The following is a 16,241-nucleotide window of genomic DNA, read 5'->3' as shown; positions in this document are numbered from 1 at the left end:
GTGTGGCAGGGTTCAATTGTACATAGGATTAAGGTCGCCTTCTAGCTTCGAGCTAGGGGGAATTTCCCTTTAGCTCAGTGGTAGAGCGTCCGACTAGGAACCTGGAGATCGAGGGTTCGATCCCCGGTGGAAGCACACTATTCTCTTTCCTGTTACAAATGGTGTCCGTGGCCCTCCCTGTGGTGACAGGGAGTTAGAACCTGGGTTGTGGTGTTCGAGGGCGAACACATTTAAAAAGGGGGGAGTAGTGTGGCAGGGTTCAATTGTACATAGGATTAAGGTCGCCTTCTAGCTTCGAGCTAGGGGGAATTTCCCTTTAGCTCAGTGGTAGAGCGTCCGACTAGGAACCTGGAGATCGAGGGTTCGATCCCCGGTGGAAGCACACTATTCTCTTTCCTGTTACACTACATCTCCAATACCCAATACAGACAATGCAAGTAATTCTTGAATAGCACATAGTGCAGAAATATTTTACTTCTTTTAATGGTATTTTCTAAAGACATCTACAATGAGGTGTGGATTCAGACCTGAGATATGACCATCATCCATCCATCAACAATTTCTTTTAACTAAAATTTTACCAAATTTGACTGGAATCAGTAGTGATGATTGATTATGTTCGAAAATTTATCAGTTTGCCCTTTCCGATTCTGATTATCGATTACAAATTCCATAATCGATATAATCGGTTCATCATTGAAATCAAATTATTTAAAAATACATAAAAGTTGCTTGCATTGATATCCATTCATTATAAAAGAACGAAACCTAATTTATAGTTAACAACTCTGTCTGATGATGTAATAGTAGTTTTTCAATTTATTTCGGTATTCAGTCCCAACAAATTATAAACCGATTTACGGATTATGCAATTGATCATCGATCAGTTTACTACTTCTATTTTCAAACCGATTATTGATTATGACTTTAAACCGATCTTGCCCATCACTAGGAATCAGTAACTATCACCGTTACTTTTGTATGGATATCGAGTCATGTTTGGTTGGATAAACCATTGAACTTTGAATTTTTAGGACCCAGGATAATACTGAAGTGACAGCTGATGTGATTATACAATCAGTAACTCCAGAACAGGATAACAGATTGTCTAATGGATGTCAACAAGTGGCCAATCTTCAGCATCCTGAACATAGCTAATCTGCTGAAAATCAAAAAGATCTGTGTGTTTGGAAGTTCCGGTAATGAAGCTGTTTATATCACAGATGATGATGAAGTGTTTGCCTTTGGATCTAACTGCAGTGCCTGCCTAGGTCTAGGTATATGTACCTCTTGATTAATATTTCAATTACATGTGTGCTTAATCAAATAATTTGTGCTGATACAATTCAGTGTTTTTGGATGTTTTTTTCTAGTGTTACCCGAACAGTTCCACAATTCTGAAAGGTCCCAATAACCTACTATGAGATATAATTGGTTTTCAAAACGTTGATGAGTTCCATAGAAAAAGCACTAATCTGGGACTCAGATATCTATGCTCCAAAAATCACTGTACAAAGCAACATTATAAACTGGCCATAACTTTTTAAAAAAAATCCAGGAGATCTTGGTGTAATCTGCAGTGGCCATCTTCCAGATACTATGTATTTCAGTTTTCCATACATTTTGTATAATGTGGTGGTTAATTTATAAATTTTCAAAAACCTTTACCCCCACTTGGCCCCAGGTATTAGATTATATACCGGTAATTAGTACATGACATTTAGTGTGGTCATAGATTAAAACAGTGGTATGTCCAAGATGAGGTACTTGCAATTAAGCCCCTACAGGTGGGGGCTTATTTGTGGTTAAATACGGTAAGACAGGAGAGTACACGTACACCCACATTTTTTGGAGGTAAATTACAGAACCCTCATTTTGGGGTTTTAGGGAACACATTATCTATATACAGTATAATTCAATGTCCAATGTTCTTGTGGTTGCCGTTAATGTTACGATAAATTACAATAATAATTCAGAGTTGAATAATTATATGATAATTCTATTGTTTGCCTATACATGATGCACAAGTTAAGTTTGTAACTGATTTTCAAATATATATTGTATTAGGTGATGCTGGAAGCAGCTTTGAGCCAAAGAAGATAGAAGTCTTATGTAAGAAGAATGTAGTAGATATAGCCTTTGGAAGTGGACCTCATGTTCTAGCCGTCACCGCTGGTAAGGGCTGTGAATAGCATCAATTACGCTGAAAAAAATCAAATTTTTCTTGTTGTGCGTCAGCTCGAAGTTAGGTATGAATAGATATAATTCCTTGATGCATAACATTTACAGTAAGTTTCATACCCAAAGAAATTCCAATCCAAACAAATATGATAGAATGCCATACCTTCATATGATAGCCTCTGTTAAACTTGTGCAAACATAATGTACGTGTGCTGTATAATGATCACATAACGACTTAGTCGAAGGAATATTGATACTACAATATAAGCTAGCAACTTAAGATTGAATTGATGCATCGTTACATGAATACATAGCAGCTCAACTCGAAGTTTGTGTCATTAACTGTTTTCTATACATAAGACTGTCAATACAATTGTTCATTATCTTCCCTGTTTGTTGTACATTCCCTCTGAGAAGAAATTTTTAAACATCCTTAACATTATCTGCAGTAGATTCTCTTAAATTAATTTAACTGATTGTCTCCCTTCCATCACAGTTGGTGAAGTGTACAGCTGGGGCCATAATGGTTACTGCCAGCTTGGTAATGGAGGCTCAATGCAGGGACTCTTTCCCTTCCTTGTCAGCACTAACCTCCAGGGCAAGAAGGTTACCAAGGTCGCGTGTGGTAGCCATCATTCTGTTGCCCTCACACAAGAAGGAGAGGTAAGGACTGACCCGACTCTTTTCTTAATGTATCAATTGATAAGTAGAGTCTGTATTGCAGATTTCATCTGTCTGTTAATGTCACATGTTATTATAAAATGCGGCAGTTTTAATAGTTAATGTCATTTAATCATGTTGATTTTATGGTTTCTGAATCCTGACTGCTTGTTTGAATGGTAGAGTGTGGCATGCTAAACTTGTCTTTCGTGCCCCAGTACAGAATGTATATGCAAAGTTCTGACCTTTTGTTAGATTTTCATGCCTAGGTTTTTCCAGAGATCATAAGTTATTGTTATAAATAACCCATCTTTAGCTGAATTTGTGTTGACCTCTTATGTCCAGATTTACGCATGGGGACAGAACAACTGTGGACAGGTGGGGTCTGGTACCACCACTAACCAGTCTACACCCAGGAAGGTCATGGCAGTCATAGGTCAGTTAACTTGCTGCCAGTTGCTGGCAAGATTTCTTTCTAAAGAAAATTTTGTGAATGAAAGATTTCATGAATCAACTATAATGCATGAATTTTTACTATCAGGGATTATTAATATATCGTATATGACCTTTTCAATTAATCCTCAATATCCAAAATGTTGTTTTATTAAAGATACTCTATGATTAATACAATACCCTTGTATACAAATGTAGTTATAATGTGATAATGGTGTTTACTGACAGGAACCAAGTTTGTGACGTCCATCGCTTGTGGTCAGACATCCACGATGGCCCTAATGGACAGTGGAGAGGTAAGTCATGAGAATCTCTTACCACTCGTCATGACATCTGTTATATGTACAGGATAAACTGATTTATAAATATCTAAGTATAAGTTAAATTAAATGGCAACCAAGTACATTTCTTACATTATCACAATAATAGTTCACAAATTTTAGTACCTATTTTTATGTTATTAGGGAGAGAAGTGAGCAGAGAAGCACTTTTATGAATTGAAAATGTATGAGTGATTGGCTCTGAAATAATTGTTATTTACTGTACAATATAACTCTTGTGTGCTAGTTGTGTAAGGCTAGGGGAAGCAAACAAATGATGGCTAAATGGAGTCCCAAAAAGTACCGGTAAGTCACTATCCACCATGTATTTATATCTGAATAGTCATAAGATAGGAAATTAAATGTTATGCTGTGCAGGTATCTAGATTAATAAAATCTATTACCTGTAACTGATTTTTTTTCCCGCACCTTTTAGTTCAAAAAGAACTATTCAATTTTGCTAAAAACTATAAGTATCCTGCCTTGGGCCTCAAATGATGATGACCTCTTCACTACTTAAGCTACATTTGAATGCTTCCGCTTAAAAAAGTAGTCTGTCCTTACATAGTTTACAACGTATTTCACAGTGTAGACTATATTTTATCTACAACATCAAATATCTAACAACATCAAAACTATACAATAACGACAAAACAGAACATTTATAATGCAAATTGTCAATTTTAAGCAGTTAACGCGTGGATGAATACATCGTAGTGTAAAAATTCCGCGAAATGTCACGTAAAGGTACAAGACAGATCGGACAAGATAGAAAAATCTAGAATGGGGTATGACGTGGGATATCTCTGTCTGAGGTGTAAAAATACACACAGTGATGAATCTCTTCATATATATATATATGAAGCTGTTAATTCTCCAAAGATCTTCAACACACAAACCCCTTCTTTACTTACTGAACTTTTTACCAACAGTGAAGATTAATTACATGGTATCTCACAACAAGGTACTCACAGAAATTGTAATGGCACAGGTTAACACAGAATGAAACACAATCTAGACTGTTGTTAGATACATGTAGCATTGTAGGCAAACAAAATCGTTCTTCATTTTGGAGTTAAGACAGAAAAAGAAATCTCAATTCAAGGGGCCAAGAAGAATTAATGACAATTGATGAATTTTACTTGGAGGTTTGTGATTTTCTGTTCTACTCTCAGAATGGGGAATAAGTATTCCATTGTGAGGATGGTACGTGGTGTGTGTGCCATGTTTTCATCCTTGATATCGTTGTGGACAGATAATCAGTTTGTAAATAGTGGGTGACAGAAGTGTAATATAGCTCATAGGGTCAATCAACAATACCTGCTAGGAAAAAAATTACATAGTTATAACAAATTACACCTGTCATAGTTATTTTGGTTATTCATACTTTATTGTGTATGAATACTGAATTGAAATACAACAATGTAATCAAATGAATATTTTCAGGTGTTTGGCTGGGGATACAATGGAAATGGTCAGCTAGGACTGGGCAATAATGTAAACCAACCAAATCCCTGTAAGGTACAGGGTCTACAGGGCATCATCATCTCACAGGTAAGTCAACCTCTCATACAGGTAAGGTACAGGGTATTATCATCTCACAGGTAAGCCAACCTCTCATACAGGGGAGGTACAGGACATCATCATCTGACAGGTAAGCCAACCTCTCATACAGGTAAGGTAAAGGGTATTATCATCTGACAGGTAAGTCAGCCTCTCATACAGGTAAGGTACAGGGCATTATCATCTGACAGGTAAGTCAACCTCTCATACAGGGGAGGTACAGGGCATTATCATCTCACAGGTAAGTCAACCTTTCATACAGGAGAGGTATAGGGTATTATCATCTCACAGGTAAGTCACCCTTTCATACAGGTGAGGTATAGGGAATTATCATCTCACAGGTAAGTCAACCTCTCATACAGGTAAGGTACAGGGGATTATCATCTGACAGGTAAGTCAACCTGTCATGTAGGTAAGGTACAGGGTATTATCATCTCACAGGTTAGCCAACCTCTCATATAGGTGAGGTACACGGCATTATCATCTAACATGTAAGTCAACCTTTCATACAGGTGAGGTATAGGGAATTATCATCTCACAGGTAAGTCAACCTCTCATACAGGTAAGGTACAGGGTATTATCATCTCACAGGTTAGCCAACCTCTCATACAGGTGAGGTACACGGCATTATCATCTCACATGTAAGTCAACCTTTCATACAGGTGAGGTACAGGGTATTATCATCTCACAGGTAAGCCAACCTCTCATACAGGTGAGGTACAGGGCATTATCGTCTCACAGGTAAGTCAACCTCTCATACAGGTGAGTTACAGGGATTATCATATCAAACGTAAGTCAACCTTTCATACAGGTGAGGTACAGGGCATTATCATCTCACAGGTAAGTCAACCTCTCATACAGGGTATTATCATCTGACAGGTAAGCCAACCTCTCATACAGGTGAGGTACAGGGTATTATCATCTGACAGGTGAGTCAACCTCTCATACAAGTAAGATACAGGGTATATCATCTCACAGGTAAGTCAACTTCTACTACAGGTAGGATACAGGGTATTATTATCTCACAGGTAAGTCAACTTCTAATACAGGTAAGATACAGGGTATTATCATCTCACAGGTAAGTCAACCTCTCATACAGGCAAGGTATAGGGTATTATCATCTGACAGGTGTGTACACATTTCATACAGGTAAAGTATAGGGTCAACAGGGCATCTACAGGGCATCATCATCTCACAGGTAAGGTACAGGGTCAATAACATTTTTATGCCATGGTGTGGCGTCCGTCGTCCGTCCGTCTGTCGTCAACTTTTAAGTTTAAACAACTTCTTCTCAGTAACCAAAAGGGCTAGGGTAATGATATTTGGCCAGAAGCATGCTGGGATGAAGGGCTACCAAGTTTATTAAAAAAAAGACCTTGATTTATATTCAAGGTCACTGGGGTCAAATATCTTTAAAACCTTTGAACGACTTCTTCTGATTAACCGAGAGGCTTAGGGTGATGATATTTGGCCAGTTACATGCTGGGATGAAGGGCTACCAAGTTTGTTCAAATAAATGACCTTGATTTATGTTCAAGATCACAGGGGTCAAATATGTTTAAAACCTTTAAACGACTTCTTCTGAATAACTGATAGGCCTAGGGTGATGATATATGGCCAGTAACATGCTGGGATGAAGGGCTACCAAGTTTGTTCAAATAAATGACCTTGATTTATATTCAAGGTCACAGGGGTCAAATTTGTTTAAAACCTTTAAACAACTTCTTCTGAATAACCGAGAGGCTGGGATGAAGGGCTACCAAGTTTGTTCAAATGAATGACCTTTGTCCATTTTTCTTTTCTGAGCACAGTTACAATTTCGGTTCTGGTGTGAAATAAAACAACGCAGTACGTACCATTAATAGTTAAAAGAGAAATGAAATGCTATATTTCTAATTTACATTTTTGTCTTGTTAGTTGGTTTGTGGGTATGCCCACACTCTAGCTTTATCTGATGAAGGAGTCCTGTACACATGGGGAGCCAACTCCTATGGACAATTGGGGACGGGAAACAAGGCAAACCAAGTGGCTCCGACCAGGGTGGAAACTAAAGGGGAAAGGTATGTGATGTTAAAATGGGTAAACGCAATATATCAGAGCAATTAAATATTTGGTGTTTGATAAGCTTATGTGTATTTTACTCTGTATAGAGGCATGTACAGATGATGTTCTTATGAATTATATGTGAAAATGACTATAAAAATAAGAGAATGACAGATGATTGAGTATTTGGAATACATTTTTAAAATAAGATTAAAAGGAACTTTAGAAAATATAATAGATCATAATAACAATGCAATTTTCTTATTGAATTAACATAATTAAGATATGGCCTTATTTATCCTTCTGTAGGATGGTGGAAGTTGCAGCAAGTCATTATGCTCATGTTTCGTCGTCACTGACAGAGACTGGGAATGTATATATGTGGGGTCAGTGTCGCAGTCAGTCCATTACCTCGGCCATTCTCACCAAGTTCCACTGCACAGATGATGTTCTCTCTGCATTTGCTTCCCCTCCTGTCACGTGGAGGATATACTGTGTGGGTAGGTTATCTCCCCTGTTTATTAATTACGTGCAGGATGTTCTGTATGGGTAGGTTATCTCCCCTGTTTATTAATCTCGTTGAGGATGTACTGTGTGGGTAGGTTATCTCCCCTGTCTATTAATCATGTTGAGGATGTACTTTGTGGGTAGGTTATCTTCCCTGTCTATTAATCACGTTGAGGATGTACTGTGTGGATAGGTTATCTCCCCTGTCTATTAATCATGTTGAGGATGTACTGTGTGGGTAGGTTATCTTCCCTGCCTATTAATCTCATTGAGGATGTACTGTGTGGGTAGGTTATCTCCCCTGTCTATTAATCATGTTGAGGATGTACTGTGTGGGTAGGCTATCTTCCCTGTCTATTAATCTCGTTGAGGATGTACTGTGTGGGTAGGTTATCTCCCCTGTATATTAATCTTGTTGAGGATGTACTGTGTGGGTAAGTTATCTCCCCTGTCTTTTAATCACGTTGAGGATGTACTGTGTGGGTAGGTTATCTCCCCTGTATATTAATCTTGTTGAGGATGTACTGTGTGGGTAAGTTATCTCCCCTGTCTTTTAATCACGTTGAGGATGTACTGTGTGGGTAGGTTATCTCCCTTGTCTATCACCCATGTGGAAGATGTACTTTGTGAGTATGTTATCTCCCCTGTCTATTAATCACGTTGAGGATGTACTGTGTGGGTAGGTTATCTCCCTTGTCTATCACCCATGTGGAAGATGTACATTGTGAGTATGTTATCTCCCTTGTCTATTAATTATGTGGAGAATGTAATGTATGGTTAGGTTATCCGCTGATCTCTAACATACATATATGGATCATTTAATCAGTGTGGAAAATTATATCCCCTAAGAATATTGAATGTATGATGATATACCAAATTATGGACAAAAGAAAAAGAAAAGAAATATGGACCAAATGATTTCTAATGGTGACATGTCTATCCAAAAGATGTTGTGTATATATTGATTAAAGTTTTGCCTTTTGGTACACATTTTTTCAATATATAACCTTTTTCTTTAATTCATTTCGAAAAATTATATATATTATATTTTTAAATCATATAACTGGTCTACTCGTTAATTGTAGATCAAATGCGGGGAAGTAAGATTGCAGAGGATGTTACCAGAAATTTTGATGATTCGGTAAGTAATGAACAATAAATGCCACGTTTTTGTGTGATCATCGTTGATAAATATAGATCAGGATGTTTTTGATTGAACAATATTTTATATGAAAGTAATAAAAGAGTTTTAAGATATTTCAGCTTAGCATACTGGGAAAAACTTTTTAAACAGATTTCAATAATCTTTTATGAAAAAATGTCTAACAAGATGTAGCTAAGTTAAAATTGATTTTATAATACTCACCGAACATTAATTATTTTGGTAAAGCAAACATACCAATGTAATATGATAATATTTATATGAGTCAAATTATAATATGTACAGGATTAGTGGTGAAATGTGACTTTGTGATGTAGGAAATAATTGAGAAATCTCACTTTGTATACACATGTATGAGGTTGGGTTCTATCCATTGTAAAGCAAATATTTATTGTGACATATTTCTGTTCACAGACAACATCTGACATAAAGTTTATTGTAGAAGGAAAAACTATACATGTCCATAAAGCTATACTGAAGATAAGGTAGGATTCCAATTAGTTATTCACTGATTAACTACAATGTACTTATAATTATATATTAATCTTTGTACAAAGCTCAAAGTAAGATCATACTGTGCTTTAAATAAACTCCATTTGTGTCATAATCAGTTTGATATTATTCTCAATAGATATCATTTTATTTATTTTTTCTGGAAAAGAAAATTAAAAATAACTATATAATTGTCATTTTGTTTTCCAATTTTAAGACCTAGATATTTATCAGTTAAAGGCGTTTTTACCTAATTTAAATTATCCTACTAAATAATCAGAATTCCATAATACAATTTCACTGTTTTCTGACTTATAATTATTATAACCAAATTATTTTTTGTCATCAACGCGACATATCAGTAAACGGGAGCGATGTGAAGATATAATTTTAATTAGATTGTTTTTGTCATGAACCAGGTGTGAACATTTTAAAACTATGTTCCAATCTTGCTGGGAGGAGGATGGCAAAGAGTAAGTAAACATAAGTGTATATATATATAACATAATATAGCATAGAGTGAATGCTCAAATTTATAGATCATCTGAGTTTAAAATGATTTCATGTTTTCTTTTCTGAGTGATCCCGAAGATTTGACCCAGGGTCATCTACACCAGGAAGTAGATAAACCACAACTATAAAACCAGTAGAATGCTATTTGCAACAATCCATTCAAAAGAACAACAAGTGGTTGATTGATAGGTCATATTGCTTGATTTGTCTTATTTACTGTTTTCGATTATGGCTTCTTGGTGACTTTCTGAAACAATATTCTTGTGAGGTAAAACTGTTGTTAAAACAAGGATTTATCGGTTAAGTTGTATACGATATCAGACACATGTAAATATATCTATGGGTTGGTTCCTATAACCAAACAAAAAATAAGATTTTTGTAACAGAACTGTTTATAACAACATGCTTTCTTACTCTTACAGAAATGGTGCTTCGGTACTCTCGGCATTTGTTGATCACTCAGAGACAGTAGCCAGGATGCCTGTCAGAAACATCTTTGTGTGTTAATTTGTTAGCTGGTTTATTGAATAAACCTTAAAATGATGACTTTATTTTTTACAGTTTCATTGAGATCAGCCAGTTTAGTTACAATGTATACCGGGCATTCCTCCAATATCTGTACACAGACGTGGTGGACCTGAGACCAGAGGAAGCTATAGGTAAGGAAAGTCATCCAAATAATCTTCTCTCAAACACTTGGTAGACCCACAGGTAATCTCTGCTTCTCTCAAACTCTTGGTAGACCCACAGGTACAATATAATCTCTGCTTTTCGCAAACTCTTGGTAGACCCACAGTTAATCTCTGCTTCTCTCAAACTCTTGGTAGACCCACAGGTAATCTCTGCTTCTCTCAAGCAGGAGTGTCAGCGTGAAAATGTTTAAGTTTTACCTGCAAGTTATTTAGAATCTTGTTATTCATTAAATTTGTGTACTAGGATGCTGATATTTAGCATTGTGGTTCCTGTGGGGTATACTATTGATGTAGCGAAGTTAAGATTAATAAATAATTTCTAATTTTTGAAATTTTCCACCTGTTTTGTACTTTTTTGAAGCACATCAACGTTAAAGTTTTAACTGCAAGTTATTTAGAAGCTTGTCATTCATTAAATTTCTGTACTAGGATGCTGATATTTAGCATTGTGGTTCCTGTGGGGTATACATATGATTGATGAAGTGAAGTGAAAATTTATAAATAATTTCACAAATTTTGTACTTTTGAATTATTTTGAAGCACATCAACGTTAAAGTTTGAACTGCAAGTTATTTAGAAGCTTGTCATTCAATAAATATGACAATATGCCATATTATATGCACAATAACAGTAAAAATTTTTATTCATAAGTATGCTTTGTACACACTCAAATATCTACAGAGATCATTTCATTGATATAAGTGGTATACAATGACCTACCTAACAGTAGTTCTTCTTAATAACACAACCGGAGAATAGACAACTTTTACACATAATTTATACTTATTTATGTTAGTGTTGTCTCATGTTTTCAAATGTATGTTTGTATGTAAATTTGTTTATTTATGTTATATGTTTTGTGTCTATCAATGTATATATATATATGTGTGTGTATGTTTGTATACAGTTATTGTACATGTATGTACATGTTGTGTGTATCAATGCAAGTAAGTGTGCGTCCTTTATGTTAGGTTCAAATGTTTCAGTATCTCCATTCAATTTATGATATATGATGAAAGAAAGTGAAAGAAAGACGAATGTTGACTGAAAGCCCTCCTGTGAGAGGACAACACACTGTAAAGGGGATGATCCCAGTGCTCCTCAACCCTGACATCCTCCGTAAACACTTTCTGAGGAAGTAAAATATTTGAAAAAAAAAATGTGTACTGCAATGCTGATATTTTGCATAGAGGTTCCTGTGCGGTAAAATATTGATGAAGTGAAGTTAAAATTAAAAATAGTTTCAATTTTTCTACACTTTTGACCTGTTTTGAACTTTACATTTTTACAAACAAATTTTTAGATACGATAAAAAAATTAAACAGGCGAGCATTTGGCGGCTTTGACACCATCTCTGGTTTTAAACACTTCGTAGATCTTCAATTGATCATTAATGTTTTTTTCTATAGACCTAGCAGTTAATCTAAGCTTCTCTCAAACTCATGGTAGAACCTGCAGTTATCCACACACATCCAGGCTGTCAGTGATATCTCTAACATTTTATATTACTGTCAGTGTGATCTCTAACATTTTATATAACACTACATTTTGCTTTTACAGTTTTAACACAGATTATTTCAAGTGAACAATGAAATAATGATTTCATCTGTTACATTTTCACTGCCTGTACTGTGTATGCAGTTGTTGTTTCAGATGGCCTCTTTGAACAGCTACAAATCATTTATAATTTGTTCCCTCTCCTCAACATTATGCTGATATCCACCCTCCCTATAATTTAAATGTTACCAGTACTAGTTACTGAGTAAAACCACAAGGGTTCTACAAGACTGTAAATGTTCTTAATTTGTCTTCTAAACTGATGATTGTTGTAGATAGTTTTCTTGATTTTGATATAATAGAAAAATTAATACAACGTATTGCTGATTCCATCGTTTGACATTATCAAATTTAAAATAAAGTTTAACGTGTTGTTGACCTACACAGATCTATAAAGTATTGCTAATTCCATTGTTTGACATTATCAAAGTTTAACATGTTGTTGACCTACACAGATCTATAAAGTATTGCTAATTCCAGTGTTTTGACATTATCAAAGTTGAACGTGTTGTTGATCTACACAGGCCTTTTGGACCTTTCCAACTCTTACTGTGAGTGTTCACTGAAGAAACACTGTGAGCAGATCATAAAGAAAGGCATCACCGTGGAAAATGTTGCCATGTTGTATGCTGCTGCCATCAAGTTTGAGGCCAAGGTAAAATTTGGATAACATTCAAGTCATCAATTTGAACATTTAGGTGTCTATAATGCTGTATACTGGAGTAATTTACAATGCTGTATAATTTTCACCTTTTTCGCCCGATATAATGTAAAAGATATTGATCAAAACAGTGAACATTAGTAAACAATATAAGATGCACAGACATTCAGTATGAAGGGCAAAATGAACACTGGGTGAATATGGATTATTCTGGTGAAGGGCAAAATGAACACTGGGTGAATATGGATTATTCTGGCAAAGGGCAAAATGAACACTGGGTGAATATGGATTATTCTGACGAAGGGCAAAATTAACACTGGGTGAAGATGGATTATTCTGGCGAAGGGCAAAATGAACACTAGGTGAATATGGATTATTCTGGCGAAGGGCAAAATGAACACTGGGTGAATATGGATTATTCTGGCGAAGGGCAAAATGAACACTGGGTGAATATGAATTATTCTGGCGGAGGGCAAAATGAACACTGGGTGAATATGGATTATTCTGGCGAAGGGCAAAATTTTGATTGGGCAAATGTTTTCCAGTATACAGAATTTCTTTAATGTTGGTTTCAAGAAAATATTTATTGTTGATGGTGGAGAGTAATAAACGTTTTTGTAAGGGCTATCTATCTATATAAAGATATCTCTCCCTATGCCCATGGAAAACACCTTTTTCAATGAGCACAATTTTTACCAAGATAAATTTGTTAAAACTGATACAAATGTTGCAGTTTTTAACAAACACCTTTTACAGAATCTACTTTGTTGTCTTTAGATTGGTGGATATATTAAACTTTAATTGGCCTTTACTGTTTGAAGAATATATAAACTGTCCTATGCTTAAAGATCTGAAAGACAATAATGTTGGAAGTTTTTCTTTACTTCACAAGTTGACATTGCCTTGATAACTGCTTGGAATTCAACTTTTCACATTATAATGGTTCAGGGGGACTTATTCCTCTTAAATATGCAATCACACTTAAGAATAAACTTGACAGACTGAAATTATATTTATTAAGTATGATCCTTTTGCCTACATTTTTTCTTTTTTTTGCAAACAGGAGCTGGAAGATTTCTGTTTCCGTTTTGCCTTGAATCACATGACAGTCGTCACTCAATCAGAGGCTTTCGGTAATTTAGACGAAGTCATTGTCAAGGAGTTTATACGCAAGGCTGCTTCTTGTGGAGCCTTCAAATACTGAAGTACTTCAAACATACTGAAGTACTTCAAACATGCTGAAATATTTCAAACACAAAATCTTTTTATGTTTGTTTAAAATGCAATAGTATTGCTTTAGCATTTTTGTGTGGTAAGATCGAAGTACCTAGAATTATTAGCTTATAATTTCTCAATGTAGGATGATGTACATTTGGCCCAGCAAATAAGCATTTAGTTATTCTTCTTAAAGTTACGGATGAATCAATCAGATTTCACTGAATTGGAGTTTGTTTGTTAAAATGTTGTCATACCTGTCAGGAAGATTGAAGAAATTGTATCAAAGATATTGACAAAAGCTACAAGTTTACATTGGTGTGAATTACAGCAAACGATACAGCAAAAGAAAGATGCTTTCCTAAAATTATATGAGTAAATTAAGATACAAGTGTTGATGGTATGTGGTTTAAATAACAATTTGTTATAAAATCTCTAATAAAAACAAAGATTTTTACTTAAATTACAAAACGTTATTTCAGCATAAATAGATTCTCTCAGAATCCAAAAGACTTGACTTTCTGAAATTTGCCATGGTGATAAACTGCGATGTGTAGGTATGTAATAGGGGTTTAAAAAGTGTCTAAAGTCAATGTCAAGGTCACTGATACCAAATAGACCGTACAGCTGAGGGTATGAAATTTTACATGATGATACACTGTGTTATTTAAATGTGCAATAGTGTTTTTGAAGTTTTTGAGGGTAATGTCACTGATATTAACAAAACAAAAAGGGGGGGGGGGGGGCGGTATGGTTTGGGAAATGGAGGCCCTTGCTGACACAAGTCAGTGTTCTAGTTATTGGAGTACCTGGTTATTCGGGGTCCCAGTCAGTCTTAGAACCTGGTCATTCTGGGTACCTTCCAACTTTTAGTGTTCCCTAATATGAATTAAATTTTAAGAGCTCATCACGAAAAAACCCACAAGGATTCCTGGATGCTGTTTTGCATAGATAAAACTTTTTAAACACTGTTTGTTACCCAATAAACCATCATGGTAGAAATATATATTTATATATATGGATGAAATTGTAAGGTTTACTTTTTATATGGGATAAGAATTATATCATATCAACCTTTCCATATCAATGAATGACATTAGACAGGACTATTATTTGTCAAGCAGAGTATACAGGATATCTATATCAGCACTGGGTTTCTGATTATGCCAATATCAAAGATATTTGTATTTTAATCAATAATGCAGTTTTTGCATTTGTGTGGATATATGTCTTGTTGATTTGGATTTTATTGCATATCAGAAAGTTTAATGTAACACACACTCAAATGATAAAGAAATGTTATATTAATACATAGGATACACAAACGACATCAGTATATAAATTTCGTCTTTGAAAACCATCAAATATTTTTACACAATTTGATATTATAATAAGAAATACAGAGTTATTGGAATAATTTTTAATATCATTATGATATGTATCTAGTATTGATTTAATGTGTACAGCTTTATCTAGGCTTTGGTTTTACATTGCCTGTTAAAAGACTTTCAAACCATAATATTCTCATGTCCAATCTGTAAATTAAACGAGAAGTTTCCCTTAACAGTACCATAGTTTACCATGACAAGCCCATACCTGGTAATAAGCTCTGCCCTGTATTTGGTAGTAAATTTATAGAATCTATCACTCCTGTGTGATGTAGACAGAGAAATAGAATCTATCATTCCTGTGTGATGTAGACAGAGAAATATAATCTATCATTCCTGTGTGATGTAGACAGAGAGATAGAATGTATCACTCCTGTGTGATGTAGACAGAGAAATATAATCTATCACTCCTGTGTGATGTAGACAGAGAAATATAATCTATCATTCCTGTGTGATTGTAGACAGAGAAATATAATATATCACTCCTGTGTGATGTAGACAGAGAAACAGAATCTATCATTCCTGTGTGATTGTAGACAGAAATACCAACACAAGGGTAAGATTTCTGAAGATTTGCACAAGGCTTTGCTAGGTCCTAGTCTTCAAATGTCTCGAGGGTTGACATTTCTCTGTCTGTACCACACATGAGTAATTGATTACTTTTCTCCCACACTGCCGTACCATAAAAATAGAACTAGTGCACCAGACGCACCATGCCCATGAAATCATTTTAATGTGAATGAAATGGGCAAAAAATTGATGGTATTACCCAGGTTACACTGCATCAAGTGATTAAAATTGATGGTATTACCCAGGTTACACTGCATCAAGTGG

At 35.3% G+C, this 16,241-nt stretch overlaps 1 protein-coding gene across 2 annotated transcripts in view; it reads left to right on the top strand.

Moving 5' to 3' along the window:
• Nucleotides 1–15,721, top strand: part of LOC110446206 (RCC1 and BTB domain-containing protein 1-like) — a 19,475-nt gene extending 3,754 nt beyond the window's left edge. For both annotated transcript variants that reach the window (XM_021491241.1, XM_021491242.1), the window contains exons 2-15: nucleotides 1,035–1,277; nucleotides 2,068–2,175; nucleotides 2,678–2,844; nucleotides 3,187–3,277; nucleotides 3,523–3,590; nucleotides 5,061–5,168; nucleotides 7,095–7,237; nucleotides 7,530–7,720; nucleotides 8,813–8,868; nucleotides 9,304–9,374; nucleotides 9,801–9,854; nucleotides 10,456–10,553; nucleotides 12,668–12,798; nucleotides 13,868–15,721. In XM_021491241.1, coding sequence (XP_021346916.1) covers nucleotides 1,112–1,277; nucleotides 2,068–2,175; nucleotides 2,678–2,844; nucleotides 3,187–3,277; nucleotides 3,523–3,590; nucleotides 5,061–5,168; nucleotides 7,095–7,237; nucleotides 7,530–7,720; nucleotides 8,813–8,868; nucleotides 9,304–9,374; nucleotides 9,801–9,854; nucleotides 10,456–10,553; nucleotides 12,668–12,798; nucleotides 13,868–14,008 — 1,593 coding nt within the window. In that variant the 5' untranslated portion in view covers nucleotides 1,035–1,111 and the 3' untranslated portion in view covers nucleotides 14,009–15,721. The remainder of the gene's footprint in view (nucleotides 1–1,034; nucleotides 1,278–2,067; nucleotides 2,176–2,677; nucleotides 2,845–3,186; nucleotides 3,278–3,522; nucleotides 3,591–5,060; nucleotides 5,169–7,094; nucleotides 7,238–7,529; nucleotides 7,721–8,812; nucleotides 8,869–9,303; nucleotides 9,375–9,800; nucleotides 9,855–10,455; nucleotides 10,554–12,667; nucleotides 12,799–13,867) is intronic.
• The last annotated feature ends 520 nt before the right edge of the window (nucleotides 15,722–16,241 follow it).

This window comes from Mizuhopecten yessoensis, unplaced genomic scaffold, assembly GCF_002113885.1.
Source record: "Mizuhopecten yessoensis strain PY_sf001 unplaced genomic scaffold, ASM211388v2 scaffold2641, whole genome shotgun sequence".
In the NCBI taxonomy this organism is placed as follows: domain Eukaryota; kingdom Metazoa; phylum Mollusca; class Bivalvia; order Pectinida; family Pectinidae; genus Mizuhopecten; species Mizuhopecten yessoensis.
The sequence above is the reverse complement of the archived record's forward strand: the minus strand, read 5'-3'. Positions and strand labels throughout refer to the sequence as shown.